At 40.7% G+C, this 24,936-nt stretch overlaps 2 protein-coding genes across 6 annotated transcripts in view; one reads left to right on the forward strand and one right to left on the reverse strand.

Moving 5' to 3' along the window:
• C10H7orf50 (chromosome 10 C7orf50 homolog) overlaps positions 1-24,936 on the forward strand; it is a 210,391-nt gene that overhangs the window by 38,732 nt on the left and 146,723 nt on the right. The gene's annotated exons all lie outside the window — the stretch shown is intronic.
• Positions 2,322-23,626, reverse strand: LOC122456187. 4 transcript variants are annotated; one of them, XM_043494402.1, is made up of 2 exons: positions 22,898-23,175; positions 2,322-7,216 (listed from the first exon to the last, which is right to left on the reverse strand). In XM_043494402.1, exon 2 carries the CDS (start codon positions 7,166-7,168, stop codon positions 6,143-6,145), a length of 1,026 nt encoding a protein of 341 aa, XP_043350337.1. In that variant the 5' UTR covers positions 7,169-7,216; positions 22,898-23,175; the 3' UTR covers positions 2,322-6,142. The 4 variants fall into 4 exon arrangements, 3 of the variants coding, with proteins under 3 accessions (XP_043350337.1, XP_043350338.1, XP_043350336.1); XM_043494403.1 differs by lacking the exon at positions 22,898-23,175 and adding an exon at positions 11,578-11,714; XM_043494401.1 differs by lacking the exon at positions 22,898-23,175 and adding an exon at positions 7,674-7,841.

Raw genomic sequence — 24,936 nt, forward strand, 5'->3', positions numbered from 1 at the left:
CTGATGCCTTTTTTACATGTTTACAAAACGTTAAAATTCCCTGAGTTGTTTTGGTGTCTTTATTTTATTTTATTTTATATTTTTTATTTTAAGTAACAGAGGAAAGAGATTTGTTTTCTTGCGTAAAACTTGAGTCAAAGGGCTTTGCACAGAGAAGGTAAGTGGATGATGGGCATTTCTTAGCCCCGTTATAGCAAAAATGCTGCCTCCCTGTGTTGTGATCCGTTATAGAGGGGACAGCATCACCAAAATAAAGGTTCTGTTTAAGATGTTTGTTTTCCAAGTTTTAAACATCAGTTGGCTCTAAATTAAAATACATAATTTTGTAAAAAGTACTAATTCTTTTGGCATTTTGGAGAAAACAAACATTTTTTTAAATGGCCAAGATATTTTTTTTTGAAACTCGCCATTGAGTAGTTTTTTTCATAAAGCAGAAAAAAGTCAAACACAGCATTATTTTATTATAATTTTATGAGTTCTATATTCATTACAAATTTTTTGTAGCCTGAAAGGGTCATGCTTTACTGAAGTTTCTCTGAACTTTTCTAAAAAAAAAAAAAAAAAAGGCTGAAAACGTATTCAAATATGAACGTAGATTTGTTTGTCCAGCTATAACATCAATATTATTGATTAATCCAGTGGCATTTTAGCATTAAGCTTTGCCATGGTAAAAAGGGATATAAAATGGTTCAAACAAATTTTTGTGGCTGATGAACATTGTACCCCTTCTATCTCCTTAGTTTTGCTGATATTCCAGACACATTTGATAGTAAGGGGTATCTTAACAACCCATGTTAAATGACAATCATGCCATTATTGGAGTTTACAGTACTTCCTGACATAAGTCATCAACTTTATTGTTGCGAAGAATGCACTTGATAATTACTGGTACCTCTATATAGGGATATGTGAGACTGAGAATAGAAGTAGTTGCTTAATTGTGATTTTTTTTCAAGGGGCTTATTATTGACTATATAACAATTGAGAGTTTTGATTTTTCAGTCAAGTATGTAATGGTATTTAATAATTTTATTTTTAACATACAGGATTTAGTGACTGAAATTCCTATGTGCTCTCATGTGTTAGTAATAGTTTTACAGATTAAATATATAAGAGCAGCCGTCACTCCCACATAATTTGGCAACCGCAGCCTCACCCCTCTATCCCCGCCATTATGGTGCAGAAAGAGTGGGGCTTGTAATTGAAGTAGGAGCCTAAGTGAGAGCAGGGCAAGGAGGACTTCAAGCAGTGCAGCCCACCTTCCATGCTACCAGCAAAGCAGCCTCTCCTGCTGGCTGCAGATTGCGGAGGAGCCTGCTAGAGCTTCTCAGGGATGTATTAGGTGAAGGCTGCTAGAATCTGCCAAGAGAAGTGTGAAGGCTGGTCTCCACTATGGGGATATCGATGCTGCTGCAATCAATGCAATGGGGGTTGATTTAGTGGGTCCAGTGAAGACCCGCTAAATTGATGGCAGACCCTGGTACTCCAGCTCCCCAAGAAGATTAAGATAAGTCGACAGGAGAGCATCTCCTGTCGACACAGTGCAATGAAGATACTGCGGTAAATCAACCTAAGCTATGTTAATTCCAGCTACGTTATTCACATAGCTGGAGTAGCATAACTTAGATGACCTACCCCCATAGTGAAGACAAGCCCTGAGACAGCACTGGGAGCTGTGCAGTAGGTGAGCCTTGGAGGACAGGACTGGTATAGCAGGGGCTGGAGCATTCCCAGATGGAAGGGAAGCTGTACCTAGTGGAAAGAGGAGCAAAACTGTTAAGTAAATATAAAAGCAGCATACAGAAAAATTGGAATAAGTAATAGTGTTCTATAACTTTGTTGAAATTAACAAAGTGTTAAATCTGTAGAAAATATAAAGTAGGATGTTTATCTTTCTGATATAATTGAAATGCATAAGCTCAGTACATAGTTTATTTTTGGATGTAGATTGTTCTCTTCTTCCCCAAATTATCTTCTCCCTCCCCCATCTTTCTCCTGACAAACACTGCTTTTACCTTCTTTTTTTTTTAAACCCTTAGGTGACATCCTTTCCCTTTGGGCCCACTCCCCACCCTTTCCCCAACCCCAGGCAGTCTCTGGTAATTTCCCCCAGTTACTAACAATGATCTTGATCTGAGCTGGAGTGGGTAGCTGTTTTCCATGCCTCTTGGAGGTATTGAAAGCCTCTAATAGTGTGTATTTTATGAACCAGCTTTTTCCACAATTATTGGCAAGCGAACGCATTTCTCTTATTAGCAATTTTAAAAAATTGAATCTGTTCTCAAATGGAGACCATCTGGATCACTGGTAAATTATTGTTGAAAAACTTTATTTTCGTTAAATTGTGTTACAAAAAACTGGGTTTAGTATCCCAGATTTTAAAACTTCAAGTAAAAAGACACACAACATTAAAACTCCATAACTAATCATCCATCTTTCACATTGCAATCAGTATAAAAATAGAATAAGAAATTAAAAAACTAACCCAATCCACCATCCAAAGAAACAGCAGTGCTTTCTGGAAATCCCAGTTGAGCCTGGCGGCCTTTGCTGGATACATCAGGCTCGTTTCTCAGACATGTCCCAGGTCTGAGGACATGTGTCCACATAAAACCCACCAACACAATTGGCATTAATTGGCCCCATTGTTGGCCAATCAGTGCCTAAAACTAAATCAATCAAGGCTAAAACCTATCCTTTCACCTATCCTTTCGTTGCAGGTCAGGTTTAGTCTTATTGGCAGGACATTGTGGGGAAATCTTTGTTGTTAGTGTCTGAGGTGTATATGTTCTGTGTCTATATAGAGGGCTTCAGGGCTTATCCTTGCTGCCTTGTTAGCTTGTAGCGTAACTCAGGTTTTGCCTCCAATACAACTCATGCCCAGATTTAAAAATCTCTAAACTAAATTAAGTGGTACTTTTGATCTAACATCAATAAGTGTGGTCTGAAGCTCCAGTGCTGCTGACTTTAGGAATGTAATAGGGGATGCAGCATCTTGAATCAGGCAACTGCTAATCCAATCATTTTGTGCTTGTAATTAAGTCACTCTGGAGCTCCAGTGGCTAATTTGAGTTGAGTAACTCATATGTACTAATTTGAGCTAAATGTTGCAGTGAAGGCAAGTCCTTACTCTCTAGAGCTGCCATTCCAATGTATTTCATCAGCACTAAAATTCACACCCAAACCCCACAGCAATCAGCAGCCTATATCTCTTGCATTACAATGAAAGATACAGGCTTTTTCCAGAGCAAACTGGGTGCCTAGGAGCATATGTACATATTTCACATAATATCCACTCTTGGCTTTTTTTAACTAATGCCATTGGTTAATTTTTGGTGATATGGCCAGAAATAAATGTGGACTATTTCTCAGCAAATTAGGTGAGTCTGGCAGGAGAAAGGGTGGCTAACAGAGCTGTTGCTGGTAAGGGAAGGAAAATGCACACTAGCGTTTTGGTAAATAGGTTCAGCCTTTATCCCGTACCTGTTAGTGATAACTTTAAAAATCATAACCATATAAACCTTAGTCAAAGTTTCTTTCCCCGACTTGGCTGTTCCTACAGGACCAATTCTCTCCCAGTTCCTTCTAGTCCAAAGAGACACTCCCACCCCCTTATATCCTGTTTGGAACTAAATGGACCTTCCTGCTATCATGTCCCAGCAGTGATTACCTGGAATCTTAATGGAAGCTTTGAGCATCTGATCCTAGGATGGCACATATATTCCAATAAGGGGTTTTAGTCCACCACCCTATTACATACCTTCCAGCCCCTCCCTGGGCTCACCTTCATTTTCTCCTGTTCAACCCATGCAGGACCCAGTTCCCAGTCTCATGTTGCTGCCACTGAACCCAGTCGCCTCATTGCCTGTGGTGTTTTCCTTGTCATGACCATTAGCAAGGGCCCAGTGTGTGCCCTGGATTCCAGGGAAATGCTTTAGTCTCCCCGCCTGACAAGAAGTCCATGGTAATAAGGGGGACAGAGTTAATTCATATGACTCCCAAATAGGGAAACAAAAGTCATGGGCTCTGTCCAGAAGTCCCATCTCATTCTTGACAAAGATCTCCTAACTTTTATGTTTGGTCACTCCCAAATCTCTTAGGTCTTGTACTGTCCCCCTTCTAGTTGTATTGACACTGTGTTCCTGTCAGAAGCCTGCTCCTTGTGGCTTTAGTGGGACCCACATATCTCCATGTAGTCATGCTCCAGAAACAGCAGGACTTTTTTATATGTGCAAGTTGGCCACCCTGGAAATGGACAATGGGTCAAAGGTGTTGGATCTTTACTGGATTCTGGGCAAGCATCCTTTTTGGTTCCTCCCTTGTTCTTCTATGTGGCAGTTCTACCATCTGTCCAGCTGGATGTCCTCCTTTATTTTTAGGACAGGGCTGTGGTTATCTCTAGTGGCTTAACCTCCAGTTAGTCCTCTTTGTGTGCCTGTACCAACTGTCCACACAAGCCTTCACCTTCTCAGGCAGACTTTCCAAGCACTGCTCCACTGTTACAAAATCCATCTGTTCCCTTACCATCTGGGTATTTCGCCTGAGCCAGTGAGTTCCCAAGCCATCAAATATTGAGCAAAGGTATGGGGTTGCATCCCTTACAGAAAGAGCTCACTTCAAAACCTCTGCTGGTAAGTCTCCTATGATACCTCCCAGTCAGTCCAGAATAAGTCCTTATAGTCTTGTAACCTATGGCCACATGCTTGTCCAAAGCCTTGTATGAAGCTTGCACTGCTGTGTCAAAAACGGGGGCAAGGGAGATTAAATGTATAGTTCATGACTCCTTGTGCCACTGAACTGCAGTAACTCCCCACTCAGAAGAAACCAGGTAAGCCTCATTTGCATCTGAAACTGTAGTTACTGGACTTCAGCCTGCGCTGATGCTGCAAGCGGGCTTTCTGAACTGGCTGATAGTGTAGTTGCTGTTTTACCATCCATATCAGAATTGCTTCCATTTTCCCTCTTTGTGCAGTGAGTATTAGGGAATCTCACCTCTAGTACCAAATGTTAGTCCCTACCCTGTTCTCAGCAGAGTACACAGAACCAGCATTAGTGTCCAAACTCTTCCCTTCTTGGGGTCTACCTTTATTTATAATTGTTTTGTTTTTTTAAACACCTTCTCCTAAGATTTGCTCTTCCTAGAGGCTTCACCTCCAGGGCCTTCACTACCCTAGGTCTTTATTTCTCTCTTGCTCAAAGAGACACTCTCACCTCCTTTATAATCTGGATGGAACTAAATGGATCCATCTGCCCACAAGACTCATCACGAATTATCCTCATCCTTAATGGTGAGTTATAGCCCCTGAGCATTTCTGTGCTTGTGCATTGAAGTCCATCAGCAAAAATCCTGCATTCCTATACAAGACCTTTAATTTGCCATCCTGTTTCTCTGCCCTAATTCTGTAACTCATGAGGGTGCTGAAGTCTTTCCTTTGGTCCAAAGGTGCCTTGTATTTGAGACACTTTAACTTGTCCACTTCTCCAAAGGCTATCACGTGGATAAATAGACAATCTTGGAGCTCTCCTCCTCTCTCTCAAAAGACTGCTATGTCCACAAGGGGAATGAAGGCAAAAAGTCCCCTGACGGGCTCCAAGAGGGAGAGTGGAGGGAGGGGAGAGAATATTCTCAGGTTAGCACAGTATTTTTTTAAATTATGGAATACTGTACAATATATCACAGTTCTGCCAATATCACAATTTCAAGACTTTTTTCACTCTTGGGCCATATTTTACTGCTCTGGCCCTTTGAATTAGCCATTATTTGTGTAATAGATAAATATTGTCAGTCTCTAGTACGTTAAATTCCAGTTGCATAGAAATACCATTGTGAAACCGGAATGTCTTTCCCTCCTGATTTTGTCTTTGGTAAAGATGCTTTTGCTGTGCTTTTATTTAGTTCCGTGCTTGTGCATCGAAGTCATCAAGAAAGCATGCTGTTCTGTCATGTGTTAGACTTTTTGTTTTGGTTTAGAGAAATTCCAACATAAACCAGTTCCTTTAATTTTAAAAACCTTGATGGTAGGTCCCAAACAACATTTGTCTTCAGATATTTGTAAGGTAGGTCTAGTCTTGGGCCAAAACAGATGGACAGTTCTTAATAAAACAAGTGAAAAAGTTTCAGTACTTTGCGGGGGGAGGGAAGTCAGTGAGACCCATTTTCACCATGTATCTCTGTTACTGGTATTTCAAGACGATTGTTGGTAGTATCTTTTCTGCAGACTTTTGTGAGATTCATTAGGATTTTCAGTATTCCAGCCTGGCATGATTTATGAAGACAAAGTATGAATATCAGACTAATGCAGTTCTCACTAAACAACACTATCTCTGCAATATTCATCATTAGCTCATTCTTGGGAGTTCCAATACTTTTGTGTATCTTTAATGTGGTCCTGGAAAGAATCATGATGTTGTAAAACAGACGGCATACAAACATTGTTATGGTTATAGTCAGCACAGCCAGATAAGCTTGAATATTCTCTCTTAGGGTTGGAGCTTCTGGTTGTGCTGCTTTAACAAAAAATAGAATAAAACAGAGTATCTGGAAAAACAATGGAATTCCAAACCCAAAGCTGAATTTAATAATCTCATATTCAGGCCATGCGAATAATGGATCTAACTGGCAGTCTGTTTCTTTGTGGTAGTTATCTGTGCCTAGCAACGCCACCATTACCAGTGATATGCAGAAGGCACATGTTAATACAAATCCAACACATAACATTGGACTTTGAGTTGCTTTGGTCATCAAAACAGTCCTTGGTGGGAATCTATTGAGTAAAAAAGCAAGAAGCATCAAAATCAGAAGATACTGAGAACTGAAATAACTCACATTGAAAAAAAACGACAGCGCTCCACACCCTAAGTGGGTTACCATTAAATAGTCAGGTCTAGTTATGACAGTAAATGAAAAAAATATCATTACAGTATTGCAGATGGTGAAATAAAAAAGAAATATGTCTAATTTTTCCAAGACACTATGCTGCAAATAGTTCTTTATGAAGATGGTCAGGATAAATATGCTGGCTGTTAAACCTGTTGGTACAAAGAAGGCAATGTAGCAGTGCATAAATCTTGATATGACATTTTGAGAAACTATGAGGTCTTCTATTCCGATGGATGGGTCAAAGCTCCGGCTTGGATATCTTATCCATGTCATGTTGTGAGAAATCATCCTTCTGTGTAAAGCTATTTCCTTTTTTATGAAGATTGAAATGGCAACCTAAAATGAAAGTAAAACGCATCTTTAAAAATACAGTTTAAATGGTCCCTCATTCACATATTTTTAGATTATTTATAGCCAGAAATTCCTGAGCTGTTGTTCTTCAAACCTGTTTTTCAATATAAGGTAGTCACCTTTTTATATTTTATAAACATTACCAATTTTCATGTTAATAATTTCCAGGTAGCTTATGTAGTTTAATACTTGTAGCAAGACAAATCCTGACTGCTCTACTCTTATCTATGCTCTCCTGTCCCCTTTACTTTCCTTCCTCCCTGTTAGTCTTTGCAGATGTGAAACTAGTGCAGTTCTGCTGTGCAGAGGATGGGAAGAATTCAGTGAGTCTACAGCCCTGTATGCCTTAGACCGGGGATCTGTAGGGTGCTAGAGAAGATTTTGGATCTGTTGCTGTGTGGAACCACTCTCCCTCACCATCTTGCCAAAAGGTGATGCATACCATACGCAAGGCAACTAGAGCCTGTAGACTAGAAGTATAGTCACAAGTGGCTTCATTACAGTGTTGTGGTCAAGATGAAGATTCCATGGCCCCTGCTGACCGCCTTGGAGCACAGTCTGTTGTACTCGGGCTGTGTGCTGGGTGTTGCAAAGATACACAAAACATGGAGGAAAAAAACATATAGTTTCCTTTATTTTTAAGTTTTAGATTTCTTCTGTTATGATTAGCTTTTTTCATAATTGCAGTCCATGCTGAAAAAGCCATTTAAAATTATGGGGAATTACTGTTTGAGAACTATTCAGAAAGAAATGTCTTTTTGTAGTATTAGATTGTCATCCATTAATAATATGGTCACTTTATTTTAAATACTACAGAGGCCTAGACCTTGTTATGCTCTAAAGACTGGCAAAATTTAATTTATCTCCCTTAAATTTTAGATTACATTCACAGATACATTATGCTCTTATTTGTCAAGTTTCAGACAGGAGCATGTGTTTTACAGTTGTTATAAATTCCTGAAGATAGGGGTTTTTAGAGATAATGCTGACATGCTGTTAACTTTAATGGGTCTATCTCATGTTCTAATAATTCTGCTACCATGCAATTTTTTTTTCTTTTAAGCAAATAGGAGACTGTGTAGGAAAATAGTTGTTTGCTCAAGAGAAACTGAACACAATAAATATGTGTATGAATTTTATAGATCACCCAAAAGCATGATTAATTCACTGTCAAAAAGGTAGTTTCTATGCACTTTGTACTGGTAAGTCAGCTGCTTTGGAAAATATGGACTTGTTTCTCATTGGGTAGGTAATTTAGTTGCAAAGGATGAATATATAATTTTGGAACAGCTCCTTGCTGTAGATAATAAACTCAAATATTTTAATTGTTTGTAATTAGCAAGTTTCGGACTTCTACTGATCAAGTGTGGTGCTTGCATTGAAAAATGGTTTAGCATATCTATAGTTTAAAAATATAGCATGCTATTTTCTGAGCTTTTTTCTTCCACTTTCTTGGCATACAAGCATTTTAATTTTGTCTAAGTCATAGTTTTAATGTAAGTTTCTTCACTTCATTCAATTGTATGTAAAGCTGATCTGTTCAAGCAGCGTCTGTAGACAATGAATCAGAAAGTGATACGACAGCATACTGGGTTTTTTCCCTTATCTGAAGGTTCCATAGTGCCCATGTTAATGACTAGAATAACGTACCTCCAACTGTACATAATACTTTTTTACACAAAGGGATCTGGTGACGTAAACTCTTAATATGAAGGCATTTTTTAATTGACAGACCCCCATAGAAAATTATAACCTTAACTTAAGTACGGAAGTAAATTTTTATTAATGTTCTTTATAGATAAAGCAAATCCTCCTAATTCTGTCTCTCTCATCTTTTTTCTTTTCTTCCGCCACCCCCTCACATTTCTCATACTTCGAATCACTCCCCAATTAGTCTGAGTTTTAATATTATTTCTATTCCAAAAGGTGTATGTGATTTTTGATTTGTGTGTGTGTGTGTATATAATCTTATGACATAGAAATGATTGATTCTTTAGTGGTATTTGTTCCCTTAAAAAGCAGTACTTGTTCTCTCCTAGACCGTTTTGCTGTTGGGAGTTCTCATTGAATGACTAGGAAAAGAACCACTGCAGGAATAGTTTCTGCAAACAGAAGACCTCTGTGGTACAGATGAATAGGCAGTGGGAGAAGAGCCTGCAGGGCTAGGAGGACATGTATATCACATCATCTTGCGTGCTCCAAGTTTTCAACTCCACAGCACAAGCTACAGGAAGAGGCTGATGGACAAAAGATCTTAGGTAACATCAAAAGCTCTGAAATGACTTAGAAACCCTAAGTCCCCTTTTAAAAAGTGATTTTCCGTGGAACTTAGGCTCCTAACTCACTTAACTGCTTTTGACATTTTTACCTAAGATCTTGGTCCTAGTGGGGGATGGAGCAGGACATATAGAGGACAGTGAAACTGGAGGCGGGGGAAAGTACACTCCCTGAGTGTATTAGAGTCATACATCCTTCCCTTCCAAATTTTGGACTACCTGAAAGCATTTCTTTTAAACAACACTGATCAGGCTGGGTGTCCTCAAGTTAGATCTTACAAACTTTATTTTGAGTGGTGGAGATGACAAGTTTAGGGTTTGTGTGAATTTCAATACTATTCCCTGCTCAAAAGAAAGAAGAGGACAGTCTTGGATTGTGTCAGCACAATTTTGGTAACAAAGTTTAACTTCCATTTCCTGTGCAGCTGGAGAACAAAGTTCATGCGTTAACAGCGATGACTTCTGTTTTCTCATGGGAGACTGTAAAGCATAAAAAAACCCACATAGAGAAAATCCAGAAATTGTTCCTTACAAAATCAGATGTTGCAGTGCTACTCCCTTGGCTCTGCAACAACTACCTTATGTTGATATGCAGTCAGCTGCAACTTCTCTCAACTGTTAACTGCATGCCAGTCAGTATGCTGCAGCCTTTGTCCCAGTCTCTTTCTTGCTGCTTTCGTTCCCTTTCTTTCTGCCAGGGAACCTCCGCAGTGGCCACGAAATACTAGTTTCCCCAATCCTTCTCCCCTTGAACATACTGAAGAAAACCCATGAGTGAAGGAAGGGGTCAAAGTAGGTCAAATTTTGGACCTTCAAATAGGATGTTTTTTTCCTGTAAACGCTGCTATCCTGGTATGGTAGCTCTTTATGAATATGAATGAAAGACCATGTCCACACTACAAAGTTAGGTCGACGTAAGTTACCTTATGTCAACCTAGTTGTGCGTGTGTCTATGCTATAATTTGTCTCCTGCCGATGTAAGTGCTCCATTACAGCTACGCAGTAGCACCCTCTCCCTGGGTGGCATTGAGCCATGGTCATCATACTGTGGTTGATGTAGTGAGGGTACAGACACTACATGCCTATATTGACCTTAACAATCCTCCAGCAACTGTCCCACAATGCCTGATGCTAACTGCTCTGGTTACAATTGTGAGCTCCACTGCCAGGGGTCACTGAGACTGGAAGCCACCCTCTCTCACTTTATAAATGCTTTGCATCTGTTGGGAAGCCGGGGAAGAGGTAAATCACTGGGGGAGAGAGGTTTGGGGATGCCTTGGCTGCCCAGGGACATTAGTCTCAGTTGGTGGTGGGGGGGAATGGTGCTCCCCCTCCCCTGCATGGAGCAGCCAGGGTTGGGTCAGGTCAATCCCCAGAAACTTCCCATGGCTGCAGGAAGCTCTGCACCGTGGGAGGGGATGAGGCTTGAGGGGAGGGGCAGGGATGGTGTTCCAGGTCAGGGGTGGGTGGGTGCAGGGGGTTCCCGATGCACAGGGGTTGGGTTGGGTGGACAGGAGCCGCAACTCCCCATACATTGACCCCCTCCCCCCACCCACGCACCTGGAACCTTCTCCCTGCACCAAGCCTCACCCCCTGCATCAGGAGCCCCCCTACACCCCATTGAGCCCCAACCAGCTGCACCCTGACCCCATATCCCAACAAGCCGCACTTCCCCAGCTCCCACACACACACACACACACACACACACACACACACACACACACACACACACACACACACACACACACACACTGAGCCCAGTCCACTACACTATAGTACTATGTCTGACTGTTAAATTGCTCTTTCAAGACCTCCCTCAGCTGCATAGCTCTGCACTGAGCTCTTCTAATAGCACTTGTGTCTGGCTGTTCAAACCTAGCAGACAGCTGCTCCACCTCTGCCCTCCACCACAATGGCAGTTTTCCCCCCTTTGCCTCACAGGTATTATGCAAGACAAAGCAGGCAGTTATAATCATTGGGATATTTTTCTCACTAAGATCTAATCTTGTGAGTAAACACCACCAGTGTCTGTTCAATCTAACAAAATCACATTCAACTGTCATTCTGCACCTGCTGAGCTGGTAGTTGAATCTTTCCTTGGACCTGTTGAGGTGGCTGTTGCACAGCTTCATGAGTCTGGGGAGCAAGGGATAGTCTGGGTTCCCCAGGATCACTGTTGGCATTTCAAAATTCCAGTGGTAATCTGCTGGTCAGGAAAGAATGTCCCTCCTTGCAGCTTTCTGAACAGTTCTTTGTTTTTAAAGATTAGTCTTTACCACTGTATACATGCAGAATTCATGTCCCACGCAGATTTCGTTACTTCCCTGCAGAAAAATGAGGAAGCAAAGAAATCTGCGGGGGACACACGTCCCTTCTCCAGCAGCCCGGGTACGTCTGTTCAAGCACCCAGAGTAGCTGGCAGAGACATAAATCAGCATGGGGGGGGAGGGGGAGGTTTGGGCATGCATATATGGGGAGATGACAGTCACTGCCAGGGGTGTGTGTGTGTGCATGCGTATGAGCAAGAGCGACTCCCTCTCAACTGGCTAATGTGGTGGGCTTTGGGTTGTTTGGAAGTAGGCATGATACAGGCTCTGTCACCGCAGGCAGAGCAGAAAATGTAGTAGCCTGCCTGCCGAGTTGTTAATGTTCCTATTGTTAGTGCATTGTTCCCATTCTTAGGGCTTGTCTACACTTGCATTTTATAGCGCTCTAACTTGCTGGCTCAGACGTGTGAAAAATCACTCCCCTGAGTGCAGCAAGTCTGAGCGCTTTAAAGCTCATGGAGGTGAATTACCAGGAGCGCTGGGAGAGCTCTCTCGTGACCACGCTCGTACTCCAAAGCGCTGCCACGACAGCGCTTTGAAGTTACCAGTGTAGCCATGCTCTTAGTCAATTCCCCCAGGAGCACAAAACATATGTACAAGTTTTAAGGCTCCTTTACATTGCCAGAGTGGTGTAAACAAGCCTTATTGTAAATAACAGTAAGGGAATCCTCAGATAGGAAAATCTATGTGCTTTCTCGCTTTTGTCCTGTGGTATAGTGGAGTTAGATTACAGGTCATGATCTATTTAAATTATCCATTTAAAAAAAAAAGACTTTGAAAGCAAATAAAACATTCATCAAGCAGTCAATAAAATGTCAGGGCAGTCAGAACCAAGCACTTCCCAAAGTAGCCAGCTATGTCCCGATGTAGTTACCAAAGGGAAAAGGGATATTTGCTCTTTTGTACAATGTGAACAGCCTTCACATAATGCATCAAAAACAGCTACACCAGCTTCTCATGCTCGAGAATTTCCTACAAAACTGCATGTGGATGGGGACAAATTATTTGGCACATCCTGCAATGTTGTTCTCAATCATGACCGATGGTCTGTAATTGTGGATCATTTTGCGTCAAAATGGATGCAGATGGAAGGTGCGGCTCAAGAGGAAGGTGGAAATAAACATCAGAAAATCATTACAAGTACACTGAAAAACAAACCACAGGCGGAGAAAGAATGTGTGGAGGTGAGTGGAAATATAAGAAAATGTTATAATATAGAAAAATAAGATAAGTAGCTTAGAAGAGCTATAGTGATGGGGTCTCTTCACTTGCTCTGAGATCTTGAATAGATAGCTCTGTTTTTAAACTTTTTTTTTTTTAAGTGATGACTATGGTCAGTTTTCTGTTGATGATGATAGTGTAGAATGTATTATGTAACTTTTGCACTTTCATGTGATGTTTTACAGGTGATTTTAATTTTAATAATGCATTTTTGTGGTTGAGTGCGAGTCTCCTTGGATATAGAGACATAAGCCAAATAACTAAATATTAAAGTGAGAGAGAGAGAGAGTGTGTGTGTGTGTGTGTGTGTGTGTGTGTGTGTGTGTGTGTGTGTGTAAAATCATGATTGTTTACTATAAATCTAAATTAAAATCTAGAAATTCAGAACTAAATATAATATGAATACATGTATTAATATAAGATGAAAGATGTTACAGGATAGTAAGCATTTGTGCTCACTCAAGATTTATCTAACTTTTACCTTCAGATTTGTACAGCATGGGTGAAGATACTAGCAGATGCCAACATCCCTTTGTCAAAGACTGATCACCCACTTGTGAGAGAATTTCTTGACAGCAGGGTCTGGAATGGTGGTGCCATTCCTGGTAGGATACAACTGACTGAGACATACTTATCTGATGTGTACCTCCAAAGAAAAGGAAAACTTAAAACTGAAGCTTAAAGGCAAGAAAATCGCTGTTATCTTTGATGAATGTTGTGATGATGATGAGGCAAGATCAGTTAGTTAGAACCTGATTGCAGTGGGCATGTTAACTTTTTTGGTAGATACAGTGTTTTTCGATTCTATTAATCATTCAGCTATTTAAGAGTCTGTAGTCAAAACAGTAAATGAATACCAGATTGATTATGAAAATGTTGTAGTAATTGATACTGACAACGCTAATTACATGAAAAACGCATTTGATTCTGTTTTCTACAGTGTTTCCAAATTCTGTGCATGTCACCTGTTCGGCACATATTGTTAACTGGTGAATCATTTAGAAAGCCTTTTCAGCTGGTTGATACGTTTGTAAGGTGCTTCAAAAACATGTTCTATAACTCTGGTAGTGGGAAAGGGAGGTACCTCTGTTTCATGAACCAGAACTACAAGAGGAGTCTCCATATGCCAAAGCATCCATAAGTCCTAGCCCAGGTGGAACATGTTGGAACAGCTGGTTCCAAGCTGCTTAATATCACTCTTAAGAACTTTCAGTTCTGCAGGGTTTATTAATGAAGCGTGCTACAGCAACTCCCCAGTTTCTGTGCAAACCATTTAGAATGGGTAGGCAACCTATGGCACGTGAGCTGATTTTCAGTGGCACTCACACTGCCCGGGTCCTGGCCACCGGTCTGGGGGGCTCTGCATTTTAATTTAATTTTAAATGAAGCTTCTTAAACATTTTAAAAACTTTATTTACTTTACATACAACAATAGTTTAGTTATATATTATAGACTTCTAGAAAGAGACCTTCTAAAAGTGTTAAAATGTATTACTGTCATGTAAAACCTTAAGTTAGAGTGAATAAATGAAGACTCAGCACACCACTTCTGAAAGGTTGCCGACCCCCAAGTTAAAAAATGCTAAATGCCCCAACTAAGTATTCATTGTTGAAAGTACAGATCACTTTTCCAGTATAGAATTCTGAAAAAATTCTCAGCTTAAATCTTGCATTTGAGAGCAGGAAGCCTTGCACTGCTAAAGCATGTGACCTTCTGAAAGAACTCCAGATATATTTCAGTTCACATCTAGAGTTCCCTTCAGAAACCACCTCAGAGTTTTTCAAATTTAGGGAGACAGAAAACTTTATCTCCTGTTGAAAGACTTGCCCTGCCTAGATCTCTTTAAAGAGGCATTCCATGAAGCTTCTGAAAAGCTAATGGGCAACGGGTGAACACGCCCTTGGGGGGAGGCTAGCCTCTGGCCCCTCCAGCTCTGCCCAACGCTCCATCCCTTCTGTTCCCTCTCCCTCGCTGGAGTCTGGAGCGCACACGCCCCCACGTGACCCGAGCCCCAGTGCTGGGCAGACAAGCAGACGGTGAGGCTGGAGCGCAGTAAGGTCCCAGCCTGGGGTGGGCACCACGGCTGGAGCACAGTGAGGGCCCAGCCCCAGGAGGACGGGCACGGCAGGGTCTTGTGCGTACCATGGCCCTCATCCTCCCTGTCCTAGCCTCTCAGCCACAGAAGGGAACAGCAGCAGGAAGGGTTTGGGGGCAGAGCGTGGGCAGGGCCACGCCAGGCTGTTTTGGGAGGCATAGCCCATGGAAAAGGTTGACAAATATTTGTAATTTCAACAGCCAGATCTGAATTTTCTGAAGGCTTGTAGGTTATTTGATATTCCTCGTGTTTAATATCCTGCCGGAACACTGAGATATTTTCAAGCAATACCTGTTTTTTCTGAGGTACCTGAACAGGAGCTAAAACTGTACTGGGAAAAGATTGCATTTGAGGCTATTCAAAGTAAACCTATTTTTGTAGATCTCCAAGTGTTTTGACTTTTATTGAAAGAGAGAATTCCAAATGTCGTCAAACTAGCCTTGAATTGCATAAATGCTGTCTCAAACTCTGCAGATGGAGAGAAGTTTTTCACTTGAACAATTTGATCCTTTCTGCCAGAAGGAAATCACTAAGTGAGAAAAACTTGAAGGCTCTTTGTTTTCTGTACTGTAATTTAAATGAAAATACTGGATTTATACTAAAATGCAGGACAATGATTAGCAAACATGTAAGAGCAATTTAAAATGACATTCTACTTTATTTTGCTGTTTGGTGTTCTGTAATGTAATTTAAATGAAAACCCAGGATTATAACTGGAATACAGGGTATTGGTTACCAAGTATTTGTAACTTAACTTTCATGAGTTTCATGAGGAACTGCTGAATAGTTGTGATTTTTTTCTGTATTATAGTTTAAATAAATTACCCAAATAATTGAAACTTTAATGATTATATTGCATTGTTTTGACAAATAAAATATGCAAAATTTTTATTTTTTTGGCGTAGAATTCCCCGAGGAGTAAAAGATGCAAGTGTCGTGCATTTTTCCTGACCAGCCAACAATGATGTCAACGACACGTGCCCTGTGATCCATCAATGCTTGCACAACCATAGAAAAGTAGCCCTTTCTGTTGATGTACTCTGTGGCAAGGTGGGCTGGTGTCAAAATAGGGATATACATGCCATCTGTTGCCCCACCACTGTTTGGGAACCTCATTGCTGCAAATCCATCCGCTATTTCTTGCATGTTGCCTAGAGTCACAATCCTGCATAGCAGGAGACAATTAATTTACCCTGCATTCTTGCATGACAACGGCCCCCAATGTGGATTTTCAAACTCCAAAATGATTTCCCAGTGACCAGTAGCAATTCTGCTTTGCAAGCTTCCCAAGTGCAATCACCAGACTCTTCTTAACTGTTAGCGCAGGTTTCACTCTGGTGTGCCTGTGTTGCAGGCTTTGCAAACAGATCTGGTCATTTGGCCTTTCATATTCAGAAGTTCTGCAGCTACTGCTCATCATCCCAAACCTACGTTACAATGTGATCCCGCCAGTCAGTATTTGTTTCTTGAACCCAAAAGTGGCATTCCACCATCTGCAACTGCTCTGTGAAGGCCACCAACAGCCTTGAATTGTTTTAGCCTATGTCAGAGAGCAATCTGTTCTCTACAAAATTGTCATGTCCCCTCTTCCTGTGGTTCTTTCTACGGCTCTGTGAATATCCGAGGTTCATTCATCCTGTGTTTTCAATGCTCATGACAATACTGCAGAGCTGTATGGGCTCCGTGCTTCTGTCAGAGATGATGGACAGTGAGAAATGCCGCACAGGTTTTGGGGATTTTAAAAAAAGGCCGGAAAATTATTGCATTATGGGATGAAGTAAGTTGCATGCTGGGAACTTGACCTCTTGCTCACAGACACCACTGTGTGACTCATTTCTGCCCCACCGTGTATTGCCAAAAGTTGTCAAAAGACAGTGTGCCAGCAGATGGCAAGCTGCATAGTAGAATACCTACCCATAGTGCACCACACTGTGTATCAACACTAGTATTCCTGGTGAGTATGTGCCGTGCCGATGCAAGGAACCAAGTATACATGCACATGAGCGATATGCTGACTATGGCGGCTTTATGCCCAACTTGTATCGACCAAAGTTAGTAGTTTAGACATGGCCAAAGAGGCTAGACTGTGAGGTAATGAAGGGAAGCTGGGCACATGGAGGAGGGTGGTCACTTATTTAAGGAATTATCCTACACAATGACGTTGGGAGGCTGAGATAAATGTGAGATGTTTTTTCTATGGTTAAAGAGCTTTTTTACCTTAGTCTCCTGTGATATTTTCATCTGGAGCTGTCAACTTTTTGACAGCATTGAGTATTTGTAATTAGTTCTGGCTCTATAGATGTTTCCATTACTGTTTTCTGAACTCCTTTCAGACTTCTGGACAAGTAACCTCTCGAGTTACCATGTCCAGTTCCCTTACATGGAATCTCAATATAGCTTTATAGCAGGGTACTTTCATGGTAGTATCATTGCTCAAGAAAACAAGAAGGTAGCTTTAGATTTCACCGTAAATAATATCAGCCTACATCAGACTATTGAAAAACCAGTGATAATACTGATGTATGTTTGCAGTTGTCCAGGATCTGGCCTTGGTACTGATATTAGCTCCATTTGTTGACTATAGCCAAGGAAATCATACTTGCATCTAACTCCCCTTTTGCATATCCAAAGCATATGACCAAGAAGACTATGAGACAAGGAAAATTAGACATAGAGCAGCAAACTGTAGAAGTTACAACTTATTGCCTTAATAAATTGCATCCTCTTGATTACTGACAAGAGTAGATTTATCCTACTGCTTTTGTGCTCAGTGACATTTTGAAGAAGATATTCTCAACCTGTATAGGTCTCATTTTTTCACACTTATCAAGAAAGATGCCAGAAACAAATTAAAATTACAACTGAGGCCTTGTCTACAATTGTTTTCTTTTCCTCTTCCTCCCTGTTCTCTCTCTTTCCCCCTTTCTCTCCTAAGATGTAAATTTAAACAAGTGTGCATTTAAACTAGTATCACTCCTCATGTGGGTGCTTCTATTCCAGTGTACAAGTGTCTTTTTTCAGTTTAGTTTGTCACTTTGTAAGGTGTTTAAGCTAAATTGTAGCAGGGCATTCACACTAGAGTTAAGGGTGTTTGAATTTGTGTGTGTGTGTATGTGTGTGGGGCCGGGGGAGACAGGTTTGTTACATTGCTATAATTATATCTGAATAGATATATTAGTATAACTAGTAAAACTTTCCTGTGTAGATAAGGCCTAATTGTTTTCTCTTTTAATCCTAGCAGTGCACTGTGCTGGAAAAAAATTCAAGGGAAACTCCACACGTTAGTGAGATCTTACTAAAACAACAAGCTGTTTTAAAACTTTCCTTTCCTTAATCAATAAACCCACAGTGCCTGCTTGAATTCATGGACATGTGGTCCACCCCAGGAGAATAAAAATATAAACACAAGATGCTATTTTTGTGTAGTTAGAGGCTTGTGGTGTATCCTTGAATATTTTTAAACTGGAAAATTAGCAAGATTAAAGTGAGTACTTTAGGTGTCAGTCCTTTCTCGTAAATTGCTTCTGGGAGCTTCTTTCCTGCTAGTAGTTTTTAAAACCTACAAACATCAGCCTTGTCTTTTCATTTGCTATCTCTTCAGGTGTGTTTTTGAAAAAGGAGAACACATGCTGTCAGCTGTGAATTCAGACTAAGGTAGGAAAGAGTTCTCCGTAAGTGTGGGTTTAGTCCAAAGGACTCACTAGCCACGCTCTTTTATACGGTTGGAGGGGACACAAACTAACACTTAGAGCCATGCTTCTTTCTCTGACAGACATTATTACAAAATCTATTTTTCCTTCTTCAGTTCTATCCTACAAGGTGCACAGAGCTTGGCAGTTGTCGCCAACTGATTTCAAAGAAAGTTGAGGATCCGTAACACCTTACTGGAGGTGCTAAGCAACACCTCACAGGATCGGGTGATTCAGTGGAGGAGCATGATCTCTAGTAGTTATAGAACGGGACCAGAAGTCTAAGGTTATTGGGGTCTATTGCCATCTCTGCAGTTGATTCACTGTGTGATGTTGGACAATTGGCTTAGCCTCTATACATTATTTGCTAATAGTTATTACTTCTAAGATGAGCAGAATTTTTAAAGACTGAAACCAATGCTGCTTTGTGAATTCACTGTGAGAGTGCACTAGTATACTTCTAAACTGATCCTGAGGTTCAAACAAAGCTTCTTTGTTGGATGTATGTGATCCTTTAACCTGTAATAAGATAATCCTGGTGCCCACATCTCTTTTATGGTAATCTGTTATGCAAAGTTTTCAGGCCATTTGGTCAGAAAATTTTTTAATGCAGGGACTCAAATATAGTAAAAATCTTAAATGAATCGAACTGTAGCATAGAATCTCTGGATAAAAATGCTATGCTTGAATAGTAAGAGTATAGCAGTAGAAATGTATAACCGACCACCTGACCAGGAAAATGACAGTGATGGTGAAATGCTCAGGGAGATTAGAGAGGCTACATAAACAGAAAACTAGATAACTATCCCTGTATTGATTGGGTACGTATCACCTCAGGATGGCATGTAGAGAGAAAATTTCTAGTCACCATCCGTGACTGCTAGAGCAACTAGTCCTGGAATCCTCAAGGGGAGAGTCAATGCCTGATTTAGTCCTAAGTGGCACACAGGATCTGGTCCAAGAGGTAAATATAGCTGAATCTCTTGATAATAGCAACCATAATGTAATTCAATTTAACATCCTTGGGGATAGGGGCATAGCAAAGAAACCTGCCACAGTAGCATATAAAGATATGAAACTGCAGCACTACTGACTGTGGTATGTAATCTATCACTTAAATCAGCCTCTTTATCAAATGACTGGAGGATAGCTAATGTAACATGGATTTTTAATAAAGGCTCCAGAGGTGATCCTGGCAATTACAGGCCGGTAAGCCTAACTTCAGTACCAGGCAAACTGGTACTGAAATCATAAATGGTGTGGAGAAAGTGAATAAGGAAGTGTTATTTACCCTTTCATATAACAAAAGAACCAGGGTCACTCAAGGAATTTAATAGGCAGCAGATTTAAAACAAATCTAAGGAATTAATTAACACAGTGCACATTCAGCCTGTGCAACACATTGCCAGGGGATGTTGTGAAGGCCAAGAGTATAACTTGTTTCAAAAAAGAATTAGTTAAGTTCCTGGAGGATAGATCCCTCGATGGCTATTAGCCAAGATGGTCAGGGAGGAAACCCCATGGTCTGGGTATCCCGAAGCCTTTGATTGCCAGAAGCTGGGACTGCATGACAGGGAATGGATCACTCAGTAATTGCCCTCTTCTGTTCATTCCTTCCGAATCACCTGGCCACTGTTGGAAGACGGGATTCTGGACTAGATGGACCATTGTTCTGTCCCAGTATAGACATTCTTATGTTCTTATGAATCTGTGTTGATAGATGTATGCCCTAATAATATTATCAGCTGGGTTTGAGGAGTTCCACACTAGCTCTGCAAAGTAAATAGATGTGTGGCTGTGGGGGAGGCAGCAGAATGCTTGAAAGGCAATTATTTCACACCCCTTCCACTGCAGAAAATCCAGGCAGTCAAGCAGGCTGTAAATTTACTCAAAACACTAGTATATTTATCCAGCTGCTGTTAGGGTGCTTCTCAATGTGGGTAGATAGTTGCATGCTAGCTCTGCTTGTGTTAGCATGCTGAAAATAGCAGTGTGGCTGCCCCAGAATGGTCAGCCGCTTGGGTTAGCCACCCAAGTACAAACCCTTCTGATCCCGTAGGTAGGTACTTGGCTGGCTAGCCCGAGCTGCTGCCTGTGCCACTGTAGCCATGCTCTTTTTAGCACGCTAGCTTTCTGTCTACCTGTGCTGGGAAACACCCTTCCTGCTGCTGTGTAGAGCTTCCAGTATGGAAAACATGAAGGACTTAACATTCCCTTTAACCACTTTCTGATAAATTCTGGTGTTCCATACATTTGCTGCTAATCCTTATGTTACTGCAATGACATGCGGTGTACTCTCAACAACTCCCCACAGTTTATGTTCTGCCTGATTATATGTCCTTTCTTTATTGGTTTACCGTGGAACTTATCAATCTAAACCCTAAGCGACTAACAAACAGTATTTAAATTTTCCTCACAATTCTCCTGTAAGTTACATAGATAACATTGTCAGCATTTTGCATCTAGGGAAGTGAGGCACCAGACATGACATGGAGGCTGTGGCAGAGCCTGGAATTAATTCCCTATCTCATGTAATTTAAGTCCTGTGCCTCAACCACAAAATCATCCTCAATATGTTCTGTTTGTATGAACTTTTTGATCTTGTTTTGCTTATTTCTTTCCTACACCTCTTTAGATTATCTCCTTCCTTGCCTTTGTTCTTCTCCATTTCATTATAGTTGAACACCATTCTCCTGTTGCTCTTCTGTCCACTGTTCTTCTGATTCATCCGACGAAATGGGTATTCACCCACGAAAGCTTATGCTCCAATACGTCTGTTGGTCTATAAGGTGCCACAGGACTGTTTGCTGCTTCTGATTCATATTGTCTCTCCCTTCCCATTCTGTGTATTTTTTTTTTTCCTGGCACTACGTTACTCTAGTCTGATCTGTTACGCTTTGTGTGCTGGCAGTGAAGGTGTACGTGTCAGACTCCTGTTCTCTGAAGCCAGGCACACAGCTAATAAATTATCCTTCACTGCCAACAGCTAGAGCAGAGCAATTCAATGTAATACATAAGAGGCAACGCTGGACTGCAAGAAGTGAAAAGAAAACATTGAGGGAGAGCCTGTACTCTAAAACCAATTTTTTCTTGTGTTTGGTTGCTTAAGCTCACAAGACTTGGAACCTTGACTTAATGGAAACTGACACTTATTTAAAACCTTCAAAGGGGCATCTCTAAATTTGGGGACGATTTCCTTAGCAACCAGTCTATTTTTGTATAAAAAAATTTAGGAGGAGGGTCTGTCCTGCATTCTTTTTCCAACCACGAGAAAAATTTCCTTTCATCCAACCAGAAATCTTTGTACATAAGATTTTTGTGGCTACCAGCTCTCAGCCCATGATGGGCATGTGCAGTTTTAACTCTTGAGTGCAATGCAGATTAGGTTTTCTAAATAAAATATATCCTGATCAGCCTTCCTACTACTTCTAGGTTCTGCCATGTTAAAAGATGGGGACAGAATTTATATAAGAGGCTGCAGCTGCTGTACAATAAGATGATAAAACACTAAAATACCCTTCTGAAATTTTTCTTACCTGACAATTTTCTGGGCAGTAGGAATAATTGAAACTTCCACACAAATCTTTCAGGTTTGAAATTATGTGGAATTTTGAGTGTTCAAAAAGCCAGATGCTTCAGTTTTAAAAAGTTCATCAGTTTCTGTCTAACTGAAACTTTACATTTTTACTACTTTGGAATGTAAATGAAGTAGCACTAACTCTCTGCATAGACTTTAATCAGTACTGTTGACGTGTTTCCTGTGTTATATAAAATGTTTCCTGTTACGTACCTAAAACTGCGTGATAATTCCCAACCATTAAGAAAGTGGTCTGGATGCTCTTTTAGTCTCTAAATCTGTTTATGTCTAAAATTCAATTTTATAATTAAACATTAGTTTTATGAAAATATTTCCCAGATGGGTGGTATTTTATTGTACTTTGTATGGTCCAAATGATACAGATGGAAGGAAAAATAAAATGTTTAAATTAAAACTTTATAGTTTGATCCTTTAGGGTGATTAAAACATTACATATTTAAAGCAAGGTAAAACACTTACCTCTGCAAAGAAATGTTCCACAGATGCAACTGGCTGAGGCTTTCGCAGTGAATAGTGAGATGAAATATAATTACTGTTAGGAAGAAATAACTCTTTTTAAATACATACTTTGCTTCCTGCATAAACAAAGTCACCTCTTTAGTTGCTGTGTATCAAGCTAAAAATCCCAGACAGTCACAGACTACAAAAACCTACAGTTCTGCAGGGGAAGCAGGAACTCGGTTTTAAGTTATTCATACTGTATACGTTGCATGTTTAGAAAACCAATGGTTTCATCATGTGACTTTAAAGTTCAAATTGTCCTACACAGTGAGATATTCCAGAAGTGGTTTCCCCAAGCATTTCTGAGTATGTGAGGCCATCCAGTGGCTTCTAATTCAGTTTTTGGATGTTTTTCTGTTCATGAAATGATCCTACTTGTATTAGTCAACCTTTTCAGTTAAATTTGTAGAAGTGCCATGGTTTAAATAATAAAACAATGCAAAAAGTAAAAGGAAAAAATGCAAAAAAAATTTCAACAAACAAAAATCACCTTGCTTAAAATTAACGTTTAGGGTGCATTCCTGCTTCCTGATTCATAGGGTGCTGCTTTTTTTGGAAGGCCAGATAGTGTGCACATGCAATAGCTTATTTTCCAACATCCAGTGTAATGCCCACCATGTATTGGGAGGGAAGGATTTTGAGTCCTTAATGTGTTTTGTGTCTGACTCAGCACCAGTGTTCTTAGTGACAGCATTTCATAGTGTGTTTAAAATTTCAATTATAAATGGGGAAAAAATAGGATTGGCTCATTCCAGCATATACAAGCTCACTGCTTAGAATTTGTTAATCACTGTATCTTCCCTCAAATCAGTACACCCAAGGGAAAAATTTTTGTTGTGGTACTCTTGAAACTCTGCAGTAACTATAGGCATAGGGATTGCGCAGGACCTAAAATTTTCACTGGCCTGTGTTTGGTCAGTACTATGCTTCTTGTTGCGAATTATACCTGATCGGTCACGCACGGTTCAAGTTATTACGCTGAGGCACCAAAAACCCGGTCCAGATCTGCAGAGTTTCCAGTCTGTGTTTAATGCATTACGCTCGAGCGTGGTGCCCCCCCGCTAGTCAGGAGGGGACCTCGTATACAGTTTATGCAAAGCTTATATACCATCTGACATCGCGTGCTGCCCTCGTGCATTGGCACCCTTAACCAATGAATTCCATCCTCACCCCATCCTTAGCCACTCTCTGGTGAGTGCTTTCTCGTGTTCTGAGAATGTCAACTTTATCATTAAAACGGAACATGCAGTTACACAACGTGCCTCGCATACCACAAAGACAGGAAGGACAACAGTTTCAAGGCCCGAAACAATTCCCCAAATGTGCTGTGGTCTGTGCTGCACAGACAGTGGCTGGCGCCAAAAGGTGCCAGCTCTGCACATATTAGCTTTTCCCTCAACAGTCCTCCCTTTTTTTTTTTTTGTACGTCAGTTAACACTATATAGGAGCTGAGTAACCACGATGAAGGACTAATAACTGCGAATAACACATTTTACAACATTGAAGGCATACAAATAACACGGCAAAGAAAACAGCAAGCAATATGAACATGTACAGAGCACGTCTTCCCCAGACCCCGAGATCTGGCATCCATGATGTGAGCCAATTCCATACTTCCTGCAATCCAGTACTAGTATTATCAAGACTGATGTGATGAAATAAAGTCGCCTGTTGCTTGAGGATATGGATATCAGTCTCTACCCTATGGTGTTGATTTATAAAAACACAACAGCTGGAGTTAACTAAAGCGCATACCCCACCCTGATTAGCGAGGAGGTAATCTAATGCTAAGCGATTTTGTAGGGTTGTTTGAGATAATTGTGTGACTTCAGTTTGGAGGGCAGATAAAGCATCTGCAGTGGCATTGGCCATCTGCTCTAAGGCAGCAGAAATATTAACTATAGCTTTTTCTAGCTCACTTACTCCTAACCATGGCAGAAACCAGCGCGCAAAGGAATGAAAACCCGTGGGCCACTCGATAAGGGAATTAAAAGGGA

The sequence above is a fragment of the Dermochelys coriacea genome, chromosome 10 (assembly GCF_009764565.3).
Source record: "Dermochelys coriacea isolate rDerCor1 chromosome 10, rDerCor1.pri.v4, whole genome shotgun sequence".
Taxonomy (NCBI): Eukaryota; Metazoa; Chordata; order Testudines; family Dermochelyidae; genus Dermochelys; species Dermochelys coriacea.